Below are 15579 nucleotides of genomic sequence, written 5' to 3'. Positions count from 1 at the left end.
TACTTTGCTTCGGACCCTCTCAGGTTTGAAACCCCTCCCTCCGCCATCTTATCCCCCTGTCCGCTGTACCTGAACACCCACCCTGTGAAGTAGAAATGGTCACACCAGCCTTTGTGTCCTTCCCAGATCCTGTACAGGCTTCTGCTACAGCCCCAGCAATATTTTATTGCAAGTATTTGTCTAAAACCTGACTGCTGCCGCTGTAACCCTATGTTTTAATCGTCCTGGCAGCCAGCCCAAGCATATGGTGGGCCCTGCATAAACTTACTCAATGAACGCTTGTGACCCACACTTCTGGCACTGGAAGGTTCTGGCTGACCTGGCAGAATAAAGCAGGATGGAGGCCAGCAGGCCTTCCCTCGGGTGGAGTTCAGGCTCAATGCAGCTAGATCCCTACTGTGTACTCTGCAGTTTTCTAGAGGCTACATCAATGGTTCTCAATCTTGGTTGCTCTTGGAATCACCTGGATATCTTTAAAAATTCTTTTTGCATGGGTCTCACACCCAGAGATTGTATTTCACTGATCTCAAGTGTGGCCTCCGCATTCTAATGTGAGCCAGGGTTGAAGAGCATTTTGCTACACTCTCTCCTCGCTGCTCCAAGTGTGGTCACCTTAACGCTTGCTATAAATTCAGTTTCTCAGGCCCCACTCCAGACCTGCTGAATCAGAGCCTGCATTGTAACAAGATTCTCAAGTTTTGGGTGCACGTTAAAGTTCATGAAGCTCTTTGCCCATACACCAGTGGGTCTCAAAGCTGGCTGTGCATTAGAAACATCGTGGTGGCTCATACCCCAGAGGATTGCATCAGAAGTTCTGGAGGTGGGGCCGGACAGTTGTAACTTTAAAAGCTCCTAAGAGATTCAAATGGACAGCCAGGGCTGGAGCCACTGCCCTGGACCTTGTTCCTTGGCTGTCCACGGCTGGCAGACCTATGCGCTAGTTTCTCCTGGTGCTTCCTAGTTCCTGGAGCCACATTTTCTCCTACCAGGACAAGACAATGTGCTTTATCTTCTCATTTTGGATAAAATGACCTTACGTGCTGTTGCTTCTACAACTCCAGTTGTGGCTAGCTACACAGAAATGGCCAGAGTCACCTTAGCTCACAGTGGCTCTTCATCCTTCCATCCACACCTTCTCCTCCTCTTGCTCGCCCCACCCACCAGATGACACCACCATCCATCTACCAGGTGCCCAAGCCAGAAACCTGGGTGCCCTCCTAGCTTCTGTCCTCTTCCTCCCTGCAACATCCACTCAGACTTCGAGTTTTGTTGGGACTTTCTCTGAAGATCTCTCCAAGCTGTCTCCTTCTCCCTAATCCACTGTCACTGTTCTTCAGCCTCCTGGGGTTTCTTGTGCAAACTTCTACAAAAGCCTCCTATTTGGTCAGCTTTTTTCATTCTTGCCCCCGGCAATCCATCCTCTGTATTGTAGCCAGAGTGGTCTTCCTTGAGCAAAATTTGATTATGTCTCTCTTCTACATGTGACTCTTTAATGGGTCACTATTGCCCTCCGGCTTGGTTCCAAACTCCTCAGTATGGTAAGGATCATCATTCCCCTCCTGCCCATCCAACCACAAGCACGCCATGCTCTATTTATATGGAGAAACACACAGTTCCCCAAATCCATCCTGGTGTTTCACTCTTTCCATGCCTTTGCACACAGTCCCTCTGCCTGGAATGCCCATCTGGTGGCCCCACATCTGCCTGGTGAACTCTCTTCCTCCTTGAAGACTGAGCCTTTGGTAATCTCTCTATCCCTCAAATTAAGGAAAGTCAACAGGCATGCCTGGAAGGGACAATTTCACAATCATCCCCATGAAGGTCTTACTGAGGACATTGGTGAACTATTGTTGTCTGTGTCTACAGGGGCATGCACAAGAGGAAATGGGCTAGAATAGAAGTGAGAAAAATTCCCTAGGTCACAAGGAAGAACATCTGACTCTGAACTGGTAAAACATTGACATGGACCACAGAGAAAGGCTTTGGATTGTCCACCTCGATCAATTTCCAAAAGAGGAATCTGTCCTGAAGAATGGGGAATGGAACCTGTTGCCTTCACAACCCGCCCAGCTCTAGGATTCTAGGATTCTGTCCACTGGTCTCAGGGCTCCCTGGAGAGTGAGAGTTATGTGTCCTACCAGACATGAAAGGGAACAAACGTGCAGTGACATGGAGGGAGTCCACCTGGGAGTCAGGAGCCTGGGCTTCATCACTAGCTTGTGGTGTGCCCTCGAGCCAAGCAAGTTGACCTCTCTGGGCTTCTGTTTGCTCATCTGTAAAATCAGAGTTGGACTAGACCAGTGGCTCTCAACTGACGGTGACTCTGCCCCCGGGGACATTTGGCCATGTCTGGAAACATTTTTAATTGTCACAGCTGGGGTGGGGATGCTACTGGCATCTAGTGGGTAGAGGCCGGAGATGCTGCTCAACATCCTACAATGCACAGAACAGCCTCCACAACAAAGAATTATCCCATCTCAAATGTCAGTAGTGCTGAGGTTGAGGAACCCTGGACTAGACAGTGGCTGCACAGAAGAGCAACTAGGGAGATTTAAGAAAAATTTAAAAAGCCAGCCTGGACTCCACCCCTGATTGATGGAAACGGAACTTCTGCCATGTCGGGCTTCCTCAGCACTGGAATCGTATTCATTCGCTCTCTTCCACTTTCATTTAACAGTTATTGAGCACGTTCTTTGTGCTTGCCTTGGTTCTTTCAGGGGAAAAAATGGCACATATCCCCATAGCTTCTGCCCTGAGGGAATTCAGAGTCTAATAGTTATCATTCTGAGACTCCTCAGACCATGACTGAGCCAATATCTGCCTTCAGGTTTGGTCATGACCACACATTGTAATAAATATACCCAGCTGCACTGATCTGAGTAGATATAACCCCAACTCCAAAATAGAATTCCTTGAACCACAGCGTGGAAGGAGCCTGGGTCCCTGAATGACTGCATGGAGCAGAGCTCCCTCTACTGCACTAGATTATTTCATAAGCAAAAAATAAGCCTTTATTGTGTTAAGAAAAAAAAAAAAAGGAATTTCCTGACCTCACATATTTTCTAGTTAAATTGAAGTACTAAGAAATAATAAAATAATCAAAATCTTGCTGGTAGCATTTGGCATTTGAGGGCATTTCACAATCGTCTTTCATCTTGGCCAAATTTGAGGGCGGGGCCTATTTTCTGGAGTTTGGAGCTGAGGCTTCCAGGAAATGACAGTTATGCATGGTGAACAGAGCAATGGGAACAAGGAGAGTCTCTCATCCAAAAGTCAGGCTCGCTGGTGAGCATCCCCAGTTATCAAAGCTGGGCTTCTCCCACTGCCCAGACCGGGTCTGCATTTGCTGATCAGCCTCTGGGTTGATGTGAATGTACGCCGTGCTGGATTTCCAGACATATCAGCTGCCTTCATCTACTGCTCTCTTGATTCCCTATGTTTCAGAAATGACCATATGTAACAACCTGAAGAATCCAGATGCTCTTTCGGTCTTTCACCAGGCATAAAAATTGGAGAACTTCCATCTCCTTCAGGATATGAGACTTCACTACTTAAATTAACTGGTTACCCTGGAGTGTACATTTAGAATAGAACCATATTAGAACATGGTATATTCTTGTATTCTAGTCTCTCCTGTTCCTGGTAAGAAATCCATAGAGCCTTGATTAATCCAACACTTCAAGGACAGCCTTACAAAATAACTAAAATGTGCAAGATTGTTCTATCCATATCCTGATTCCTCCAGTTAACAGATCAACTAGATTGAACATCCAGTTGAATGGCTTTTTGAGCCAATGAATTGAATGAACCGTCTATGGACTTTATGAAGTTATAAAGTCAAATGCTTTCATCCACTCATATTGAATCTTCTCTGACAGCCTCAAGACTTGGCAAAGCTGAGAAATTAGTAAAACTAGTCTTCACTGGCTTTGTCTCTCTTTAGGTCCCCTTCCTTACCAGGAACCCAAGGCCCTTCTGTCGCTCCAGGTTTCCTAAGGCATTCCCTCACTCTCCTCCTCCCCTCCTCTGAAGAGTTACAGTGGGAACTGTACCCTGGGTTTTTCCACCCCCTCAAAACTTAACCTTTGCTGCATCCCATTTTCTGCTTTCTGTGGTGAAAGTAAGTCAGATTATAGGTGTTTATTGATTCTTCATTGTAAAAATGAACAAATGAGAGATAGAGAAAGGGCTCCCTCCCTTCTCTCCCAGTCATTCCTTACCTTCTATCGGGGTAAGGAATGTGCACTTCAGCAGGACTCTTAGGAATGGAGTATTTTAACCCAAAGGTGTAGTTCTAATGGTAGTCATTTTAGTCCACACAGCAGGCCTGAGGAAGAGGGGTTTGGGGGTAGGTGGAGGAGTTTAGGGGTAGATGAGGCCCACCTCTGAGCCCCCACCTCTGTCAACCTGTAGGCACAGATCTGAGCACAGGAGCTGGGGTGCCAAAGAAGTGTCACAAAGAATGTTGCATCTGATAATGCCTTCTGTACTGTCTAGGACCTGAAAGGGAGACTTATGTTTGGGGTCCTATATGCCCCCCATCTAATCACAGAATCCAAGAAGAATTGGCTGAGTTCTTGGAAAATTTCTTCGTTCAACCCCTTTCCTGCTTATGCACAAATGATGAACAACACCATCTAAATGTGATTGCTGACTCTAGTCCTCTGGGAAGCCTAGATGAATGGAAGCTCCATAGTCAACGAGGCTGGGGTTGCATTCCATGGCAATGAGGAAGTGCTTTTTCCATATGGCCCATTGGTTGATGCCCATTTTCTCGTGTCTGGTCTCTGGAAGACACAAAGAACAGTGAATCAACATGCTCCTCATTACAACCTTTCATTTCCTAGGAGACAGTCCTGTTTGAAATTAATTTGCTGAAATATGTGCCTTTCCCCTGTGAAGCTTACTTTGTAAGAAAAATGCATGAGTTCAACAAATTGCTAAGCCAAGGACACAACGTTTTCTCTTTGTGATGAAAAGCAGATATCCCATTAAAAGGGATAAATTACTTGGTTACATTTAGTTTGCATTTAAGTGTTCTGTTACTAAATATTCTTTGGCTGGGAATCTCCATCATTCCTGTTGGCTTGTGGATTGGATAAATAGCCTCTTGCATGAAACTCTAGGCTTTTAGCTTTGAGCACTGATTCTCCAGAGGCCAATAAGGAAAGTCTTAACAGGTACATGTGGATCCCGTAGCTTGTGTTTCATTACGTAGTCAAAGGGTTTTGTTTCTGGACAAGGACATTAGTCCTGTGCTAGCTCAATGTCTGCAGAGACTTTACTCCATTGATTATCTCCCAATCACCATCTCTATTGGCTTTTTTCCACTATGTAGAGACATTCTTAAGTCTTTTCAATTTCAAAAACAACTGCACCCAAAACCCCTTCCAGCCCTGCATCCCTTGTCAACTACTATTCTATCTATCTGCTTCCCTTCACAGCCAACCCTCTTAAATGTTGTCTACACTGGCTGTCCTTCCTCTTCATGATTTGTTCACAAAGCAAAGCATCGCAGTCTGGCTCGTGCTCCCACCTGCGAACTGCAGCTTCTCTTAGTGAGCTCCTTGTTGCTAAGTGCAGTTTTATTTTGCTCAAATTCCATGTACCATTTAAACCTTCTTAGAATTCTTCCCGTCATGCGCTTCCAGGAAACCACTTCCTTGTGGTTCACTCCAACTGCCCTAGCTACTCTTTCTCAGTCTCCTTTGCTGTCTCTACTTCCTCTACCTCTCCCTTCCTTACAAGCTGATTCTCTTAACCTTTTTTTTCTCCCAGTCTACACAGTCTCCCTGGACAATCTCGCCTACTCCAATGGCTCTATGTTCTGGCTGGGACCTCTCTGCTGAGGTCTAGACGTAAGTATCTCACTGCCTTGGGACATCCCTTGGGTCCAAAACTACTGGATTTCTACCCCTTCTCCATCCAGTGCTCTTCCTCCTCCATATGGTCACTCTCTTGGTGAATGACACTACCACCCATTTAAGATCTACTGTGAAACTTTGGAGTCACCTTTGATCTCACGTCCAGCCAGTAACAAACGTCATTTGACTCAGATTCCTTAATAATTTCTAATCCTTCTCCTCCTTTCCATCAACATTCCCTTGGAACTCTGAAAATGCCTCCCAACTGGTCTCCCCTCCTCCAGTCTTGCCCTCATCCACTCTTTTCTCCACACTGCTGCTAAAATGATCTTTCTGAAATGCCGAAATCAAAATCTGATCAGATCACTTGACTGCTTAAAATTCATCACTGGCTTTCTGGAGAAAACCCAAACTCCTTAGTATGACCGTGAAAGGCCCTGTAGGAACTGGCCCTCTATCTCTCTCCAGTATCACTTTTCACAAACTTTGCTCTCATTCCCCATGCTCTACTCACACTCAACCACTTGTTCTTCTGCCTCTCCAGGAGGCTCATGATCTCTCATGAGGTTGCTGTCAAGGTGTCAGCCAGGGCTGCAGCCATCTGAAGGCTTGACGGGGGCTGGAGGATCAGCTTCCAAAATGGCTTGCAAGCCACACACAGCAAATGGTGCTGGTTGTTGGTAGGAGGACTCAATTCCCCAGTGTGAGTCGCTCCCCAGGCTGCTTAAGTGTCCTCACAACATGGCACCTGGCTTTCCTCAGGGTGAGAAATCTGAGAGAGTGAGAGAGAGAACCAGATGGAACCATTCTTTCGAGGACCTAACCTTAGAAGTCATATAACATCACCTCCACCATATTCTTTTCATTAGATACAAATAACTAAAGCTAGCTCACATTCCAGAGGGAAGGGGGAAATTAGGCTCTGCCTTTTAAAGGGAGAAGTGTCAAAGAATTTGCAGACATATTTTAAAATTTCTACCAAAGCTACCAATGAAGAGCTGAATTTTCCCAGTCCATGACAGCTGTAGACAGTAGTCTAGGGAGTGGAGAACATGTCCTTTCCAGTGAATTCCGTGGCAGCAACAGGACCTCAAGTTAGGCACCAACAGGGCTGGAGTTCTTTACAGAAAAGAGGCAGTGTGGCATTCTGTTTAAGTGAAGGGAGGGTTGTAATCAGATAAATCTGGATTTAATTACAGCTCAGTCACTTACTAGCTGTGCAACCTGGGAAATTATACTTGTCTCCTCTGTGCCTCTGTTTTCTCATTGTATCATGGCATAAATATACCATGACTTCCTCAGGGGCTTGTTGTGAGGATTAAAGAAAATAATATATGGGAAGTTAGCCAAGTGCCTGGCATGGTAAGTACTCAGTAAATGTTAGTTGATAATAATACTGTAAATGTCCATCTGCCTTCCTCAGATGGCTGTAGTGGTGGGCCTCCATGACTTTTCAGGCTCCTTTCTAGGTTTTCAGTTGAGATGACCTCAGGGGAATGGGGATGACCACAAGCACTTACTACCTGACCAGATGACTGCCAAATTGCCCCTGTGTATAGGGACAAGGATCTGATGGCCGGGCCCAGGATGACCTCTATATTCTAGCCATATGGAGTCCATCACTTATTTACCTATATCTGCTTTTTTTTTCAAGGTCAATTTCTTCATCTTCCTGAAAATTCTCAAGCTTCTCATTTCTAAGCTCAAAGCCCATCAAATGTGCTTCAGAGATTATAAATACAGGTAAGTGGCCTGAGTCAGTACCCAACAGACCAAGCTTGTCTTGACCCTTTCTGGCTCTTCTGGCTCATGTCCCAGGAAGGGGGACGTTGCTGCATGAGTGTGTTTATCCTCTCAGACAAAGTAATGGGGAGAGTCCCTCTGAGAGAGGTGTCATGGGGTCATGTAGGGCTCTTGCCAATGATGAGGATCTCTGGGCCCAGGAAAATGATGTAAGTGGTGAGTAGTCAAGGGCACACACATTGCCCAGCAGGAAACTGTTAAAATGCTCCTAAGAATGGGTAGTTGATGGGGAAAATAAGAGTCACACTAAGGGAAGTTTGACAGGTACCTTCCTTCGGGAAGGATTTGAGGTAATGATAAAAGACATATTCATAACTCAGAAGAGAATATTTGGGTAGTTTTCAGACCTTGAGAAATAAGACTACAAACTTTTGGAGTCCAAGGAAATACATTCTTCATACAGTCACCATTTCTTTGTGACTTGTCTTTGCTGTGTCCCACCTTCTACTTTCCACAGTGACAGCAGTCCCAGTTCACAGTAGGTCAGATCATAGGTATTTATTGAGATCCGCATTGCTGTAAATACAAATGAATGAATGAATGAATGAGAGATACGGGCTCCCTTTCTCTTTTCCCCCGGAGTCATTCCCTACCTTCTATGGTACATGAGCACTTCAGCAGGACTCTCAGGGAGGGAGAGTTTTAACTCAAGGGTGTAGCTCTGAGGATAAGGATTGTAGTCCACATGGCTGGCAGAGGCAGCACCGTGAGTGAGGATGCAGGTAGCTGTTTCTCTAAGGCTAGCACGGGGCCTGACCCAGGAGTGCTGGGAAGATAGTTTCCCATTGAGCTGACAAACATACAATGGATACCCACAATGTGCCTGGCACTGTGCTTGGAACAAAAGGTAAATACAATGTGGACCCCGTCTGCGAGGGGCACACGTTCTAACTCGCCTAGGACTGGGATGTCAGGGTGGAACACGAGTCAGGAGGGCTGACGCTGGCCATGACCCCAGACTCGCTGACTGACTTTGGGCAAGTCGCTTGGCCTCCCTGGGCCTGCTTGCTGGTATGTATAATGGGAGAGCACCAGACTCATCTGCTTGTTATGAGGATTAAAGGAGGCCATCAATACAGGTGTCCCATCTAATCAATGTGGTCAGTGGTATTTGCCCAGGATCTGTACCCCAAGTCTTATCTACCTAAAACCCCTCCTCCAGGAGATACAGAAGGATAGACACACATAATGGAGAGCTGGGCAAATATAAACTGTAGTTGGCCTAAATATTTTGCAAATACTCCTAGCCCTGGGGCAGTTGGGCTGGCCTGGACCACACAGAGCCACACCGTCTTTCTTGGCGCCTCTGGTCAAGCCTCCAAGTGGCTGACACTTTCTTTGGCCCTTTTCCCAAGGCTCAGCCTCTCTCACCACTCTCTGAGGGTGGAGGTCCAAGGCCAAGAGCAGAGCTGCTCTAGTCTACCCTATGTGGGTCTATTCGGGGAGGGCATTCCTCTCACTAACCAGACGCAGGGGACACCTGGGCACCCCAGAAACCCGACAGAGGACGGCACTCCCAAAGACAGAAACAGGGAGAAGACAAATCCCGAGGCACCACTTTCCACACAGACTGAAATCCTAAACCCTGCTATTTTGTTACCTCAAAGCCCACCATGTACCACTGAGGTCTTCCCATGTGCCAGACCCACAGCGGCCCCTACAATAACTTTCCATCCTGGTGGCTCCTGAGCGTCTCCTGACTGCCAGCCAAAAACACAGACTCAAGAGCCCCTCCACTGGGTATTCTGACTCAGTGAGTGCGGGATGGAGCCCCACCATGTGGACTTCCTACAGTAGAGTTCCCCAGGAGATTTTGACACATGGCCGGAGTGGGGGACCACCAGCTCAGATGTTCCAGTGAAATAAGGCATTGAATTTTCTGGTGGGGCCATGGCAAATGTGTTTCTAAGCAGCCTTGAGATCCCCATTTTCAAGGTCTCCTTTAGACTTATCCAAGAGAGTGGTTTCCAAACTTTTCTAATCATGCATCTTTATCAATAAAGAAATTTTGAGCATGACTCTCATCATACATACACATGGTCTATTGAACTAATATATATGTTACAAGATATACCAAAATATAGAAAATTACAAAGGATATATAAAAATTAGTATACATAGAACTTCTATTATCTTCTCTTTCAATACCAAATGGATTGCCTTGCACAGCCCTGAAATGTCCACACACGACTGGGAGCCAATGATCTAGGGAAGCGTAAATCAAGATACTGGGGCGACCCTCATGGCTGAGTAACAATTCAGGATGGCTATTTCGGGGGGAGAAAGAACAACCCTGCCCAACATATACAATCTGTCTGGAAACTTCTTTTTCCTTTCCCCCACCCTTGTTTGAGGAAAAAGCTTGAAAAGAGGGACCTGGGGGCATGCCCACCTGGAGGCCTCCCAGGGTGAGGCAACTCACCTTGGCGAGTTTGCCGTCACCTGGGGACTGTACTGGGGACCTATTAGCATTCCCGAGTGGCTGAGACTTTGAGGGATGACCGATGCCAACTGAACTCACAAGAGACTGATATATAAACCAGACTAGACAGTTATTCATTCCTAGAGTCTGTGGAAGGTGCGAGTGGCGTGGAGTTTCCTTCTAATGCCTGCCCTCTTTGTAAAGCTGGCACCAGAAGATCCAGAAATCCGAAGCGGTCATGATCGTGTTGTCACAGTAGAGCGGTTGGTGTTGAAGGATCGCTGCTGGTGGCCTGACAGCCATCATGCCCTGCAGCACCACCCGCCTGGGGAGAGGGAGGACCACTCCCCGAGTCTCCACAGACAAGACTGAGTAACTGAGGACTGTCTGCCTCTTTGTGCTTCTTCCCGCCATTTTGGGTGGCCATCTGCTTTCTGTTTACTTACTCTTTCTCCACACAGAGGACAGTACAATTGATTAGCTTATGCTCATTAATTAGCAAAAAGTCAGGGCCCTGTCTCTCAGGACACACCCAGGCCACCCTATTTCACTCCCTGGGCTGGTGACTCATACAGCATCAATGAGGACATTTGCCCATTTTTCTCTCCAGGCAGTGCTAACTCCTTCATTTCCAAGTTCTGGGAGGGCTGCTTCCCGTCACCCCAGTGGGTCATCAGCACCCCCCTGTTCTCACCACCCTCTTCCACAATGGAAGGTTCTCCTCTTCCCCGCCCCCTCTCCATGTCTGTTTTCCAATAGTGCCATCTTCTAGGGTAAGTAGGAGAGGCCACGGGGCTCAGTGCATTTTGTCCAAACTCGGGTAGGAACAGGCCTGCCTCCAACTGTCTCAGCTTTTGAGAATATGCAGAACGTAGCTCTCAAGATTTGGCTCCCCTCCAGAGGTATATTTTAGGAAAGTTTTATTAAACACGTTTAAGCCTTGCCAAAGAGGCCAGTTGCTAGGAGTTGGAGAACCTTCTGAAGTCCCAGCCCTTGTCCCTGGGCTTCCACCATTTAGGCAGAGGAAACTATAACCGGCCCATCTGTCTGGCCTGGGAAGGGAGAGCTGAGCCCAGCCTGGAGGGAGAGAAAGGCCCTGGGAATGCAGACCCTCAGCGTGGCCGGAGCTCTCGGTTCTTTGTGGTTCCCAGCACGGAGGCTCGCTTCCCCTGCATAAATGGTCTCAACTTTCCATGTGAAGCGTAGGGCAGAGCCCTTAATGAATTTATAAGGGAGAATCATTTCTTAATGTGCTAAACCCCAGAGCCCTTTCTGAAAGGACTTTCTGGTGGGCAACCAAAAATGATAAATGTCACAAATGAAAGTAAAATTGATCAAAGTCATTGAGACTATAAGCAACATGAGGGCAAGGATGGCTTCTTTAAAATAGAGATAGCTAAATTTTATTGGTCATTCATCACGTATTAGACGCCATTTATACTGAGGGTTTGCCATATGTTATTTAATCCTTACAATGAGACTGTTGAGTATTATTATTAATCATATTTTATTATTATTATTTTAATATTTGTATTATATTATTATTATAATCCTCATTTTTACAGAGAGAGAAGTTAAATAATTTGCCTAAGACCACATCATTAGTAATTGGCAGCCCTGGGATTTGAACCCAGGCCCCAGGGACTGACCCTGCACTCACTGCCTTTGGCCCCAGCTCCTCCTCTCCCACTGTACTCGCTCATGTCTGCAGAGCAGATGCTCGACAAATATTTGTGGATAGCTGAATGACTGCAAAAACTAACCCATTTAAATAAACAAGTGATTATAGATGAAAAATAAGCATAAACACAGATCATAAGAATAAACTGCTATAGATATTTCTGGATTTTCATTTGAACAGGGACACAAACAGTACTTGGTCTCAGGAGAAGTTAGAATGAGATGAGGAGTGGGAAATCCCTTCTGACATCCATCCAGAGAGGTGGTAGTTACTAAAATGGGCCAAAACTTCATAAAAAGATGTTCATTCTTTAAAAATCATCCATACTAATTGTGGGATCTTGGATTGGATCCTGGAACATGAAAAGGACGTTAGTGGAAAAACTGGTGGAATCTGAATAAAGTCTGGAGTACAGTTATTAGTCGTGTACCAACGTTGGTTTCTTGGTTTTGACAAATGTCCCACAGTTATATAAGGTTTCAACATCAGGGGAAACTGAGTGAAGGATACATGGGAACTTTCTGACTTATCTTTGCTACTTTTCTATAGATCTAAAATTATTCCAGAATAAAAATTTTATTTGAAAAACATAACACCATAGCATGGCCCCAAGAATAAGTTGATGGTAAGATGGGTCTGCAGGTAAGAACGTAAGTATGTGTCTTTAAAACCCAGGTAACCCAGAGCAAGAAGCGCAAACTTGAACCTTGCAGGGGCCGAGCAAGTAACGTGAATGATTAGGGCAGGCTGGCTAGGGGCTGGAGAGCACACGTTCCCTCTAAAGAGACGGCCACTATCAGGCTGCAGCCAATGACTGTCAAGCAGGAATTTGGGCCAGTATTGTCAGATCTCCCCATTTTTCAAAAGAAGCTAGAAATCTGGACATCTTTGCTCGAAAACTCATTATTATTTAAAGATGGCTCCAGTAACAAAAATTACTTCGTAGCATAAGCAAAAACTGTCAGCAGGACAAATGCAACTGTGGTCGCCACGTTGCAACGTCTGAGCCAGTGGGTTTTAAAAACACTCCTGGAAATTAAAAAAAAAAAAAAACTCTTGAAATAGTGTCTCCTCGGGAGCACCTTAACTGTGCTTAACTAAGACTGCTGCATAGGGGGGCATGGGGTGGGAGTAGATGTGAGCTTGGTTCAGGGGAACCACATAACTGGGGCTGTGTCTCAGTCTCCCACTCCTCCGCCTCCCCTTGGCGGTCAAGGCCCTGGGACACACAGCCCACGTGCCCAGGTGGAGCCCCTCCATGGTGACTCCTGCTCTCCTCTTACTGGCGCTAGGTCCTTTTAGGGCACAAAGGTGAGGTTTCTTGTTTCCCGGAAAACGTTGCATTTGAATGGCTCTCACAGACACGAGATTCATAGCAAGCACTTTCTGTTGGATGGAGTTAAACCCTCCTGAAGAAACGTCCATGAGCTGCTGATGACCCTCCACGTTTCTACATCTTTAACTCCCTGGGGTTTGTGGGGAAAACTTCTCCTAGTCTGGCCCTTTAAGACAGTGACCTGGCTAAAAACACATTACAATTAAGCTCTTTTTTCCCAATGTGTATAAGACAGTATCTACGTTTGTGCCCTGAATATGAGTCACCTTTGCTAATACAGTTGGTTTTAAATTAAGAAGCAGCTCAGGGGCCGGCCCCGTGGCGTAGCAGTTAAGTGCGCGCACTCCGCTGCTGGCGGCCCAGCTTCGGATCCCAGGCGCGCACCGACGCACCGCTTGTCAGGCCCTGCTGTGGCGGCATTCCATATAAAGTGGAGGAAGATGGGCACGGATGTTAGCCCAGGGCCAGTCTCTCTCAGCTAAAAGAGGAGGATTGGCATGGATGTTAGCTCAGGGCTGATCTTCCTCACAAAAAAAAAAAAAAAAAAGGGCAGCTCAATGGTAGAAAGCAGTCATTCCCAAATGTGGCTGCTTATCAGAATCCCATGGGGGAATTCCTTAAAAATTCACATCCCCAGGACCCGACCTCCAGAGGTTTTGATTCAGGGGGTTGATACTGGGGTCCAGGAAGCAATAGACACATAATTTTTTTAAAAGCTCCGTAAGGAATTCTAGCAGTCACCCGAGTTTGGGAACCACTGGTATGCAGTATGGAACGTTTGGGCCACAGCTGTGCACTTTGCACGTGGGTGGTACAAAGGAATGTTTGTCCTTTTTGGGTAGGGTGTATACAACAGCGAGTTCTGACACCGCACTTTTTATGAGGAGGATCAGTTTCTCATTTCCTGCAGCCCTCGCTGTCATTAGGGTTGAGGGAGCATGGGGCTGATGGGGAAGCACTGCACAGAGTGTGAAGTCAGAAGCCCCACTTCCTGGCCTGGATTTGCTGCTTAGTGGCTGTGTGACCCTGGGCAGTCATTTTCTTTCCCCTCTCAGGCTCAGTAAAACCCTGACATTGAAAGTCCTGAATAGAGAAAGAGATAGAGGCACCTGCTAGCCAGGTAATAGGAAACTTGTCAAATCTGGTAGGGGCGTAGTGTCCCAGGGTGACCGCCACATGCGTGGAAATCTATTCACTGGGCAAAATGTTAATATCTGTAGGTATATGGTAATCTATATGGGAGAATTCGTTCATTCATTCAGTTCATTTTTCTGAGCATCTGCCATGAGTCAGGTGTAGGGATGTGTCAGTGAACAAGGCCACACTGGCCCTTAAGGTATTCAATGTGTAGCCAAGGAGACAAACTGGAAAATCAACGATTTATCACCCTGATGACAGTAATTTGGTTGTGTCATGTACAGATTGGCAAAATCAACGCTGGTCCTCATTCCTTTATTGGGTGTTCACGAGATTCTCTTCACCTTCATCACTGATGATCAAGTTGAAGGATTTTCAAAACTTATAAGACTCTTCATCCAGTTGACTCTGAGCTCCTTCCATGTAAGTAAGCATCGGAACCAGGATGCCTCGGCTTTGAAGAAAACAAATGCCCTTGATCCAAACAGGCTCAGAATTGAGAGAGCCCCCAGATGGAAATAGAGTTCTGGTATCAGCAGGCTTCACCAGTGAGGGGCTTTAGTATTAAAAGGGTGTGTGGATGGAAATGTTGCCTTGATGGCGCCAGCGTGACTCGGTGACTAAGAAGGGAAAATTGGTCTATCTCCTTGGCTGTAATAGTTGGTGTGACTCACGATCATATTAACTGTGAGTGTCAACATGAAGCCTTTTATTAAGTGCCTATTTTTGCTGGGTCCTCAGCAGACCATTGTGCAAAATGAACATTGCCTATGCTTTAGGTGGTGTACTCAGAGAACAACACAACTGGGGTGGGGACCAGTGAGTCAAGACCAGGAGGCTCTTGAACCCCGACAGACGTGTGGGGGCTGAAACTAGAAACAGGAGGCCAGCTGTGGTTAATGTACCTGGGTATTTGGGTTAGCCATTGCTTAAATTGTCATCAATTACTCAGTAGCTTAAAAGGGCAATAATTTTTATTATTTCTCATGATTCTCGGAGTCAGGAATCCAGGTAGGACATTGTAGGGATGGCTCACCTCTTCTCCACGTGATGCCTGCTGGGGCTGGAACTTCCAAGATGGCTTCCCCACTCGAATGTCTGATGCCTAAGCTGGGAAGTCTCGAATGAGTGGGGCCGACTGGAGTGGCTTTATTTGGGTCAAATTTCTGGGGCTTCATTTCTCACTGTCAGCTATGTTTATCAGTTCCATACAGTCTTAGGGCCTCTCACTTGCTGCGTGTTCTCTCCTCATGGTCTCTCTAGCAGGGTAGCTGAACTTCTTAGATGGCAGTTCAGGGCTCCCAGGAGCACAAAACAGGAGCTGCCAGACCTTCTA

General features: G+C 46.4%; 1 protein-coding gene across 1 annotated transcript in view; it reads left to right on the top strand.

Annotated features, from left to right (window-relative positions):
* GLP2R (glucagon like peptide 2 receptor) overlaps positions 1-15579 on the top strand; it is a 59947-nt gene that overhangs the window by 35736 nt on the left and 8632 nt on the right. The window contains exons 10-11 of the mRNA XM_058559719.1: positions 7519-7607; positions 14528-14666. Coding sequence (XP_058415702.1) covers positions 7519-7607; positions 14528-14666 — 228 coding nt within the window. The remainder of the gene's footprint in view (positions 1-7518; positions 7608-14527; positions 14667-15579) is intronic.

Source organism: Diceros bicornis, chromosome 18 (assembly GCF_020826845.1).
Source record: "Diceros bicornis minor isolate mBicDic1 chromosome 18, mDicBic1.mat.cur, whole genome shotgun sequence".
NCBI classification, from domain to species: Eukaryota; Metazoa; Chordata; class Mammalia; order Perissodactyla; family Rhinocerotidae; genus Diceros; species Diceros bicornis.
The sequence above is the reverse complement of the archived record's forward strand: the minus strand, read 5'-3'. Positions and strand labels throughout refer to the sequence as shown.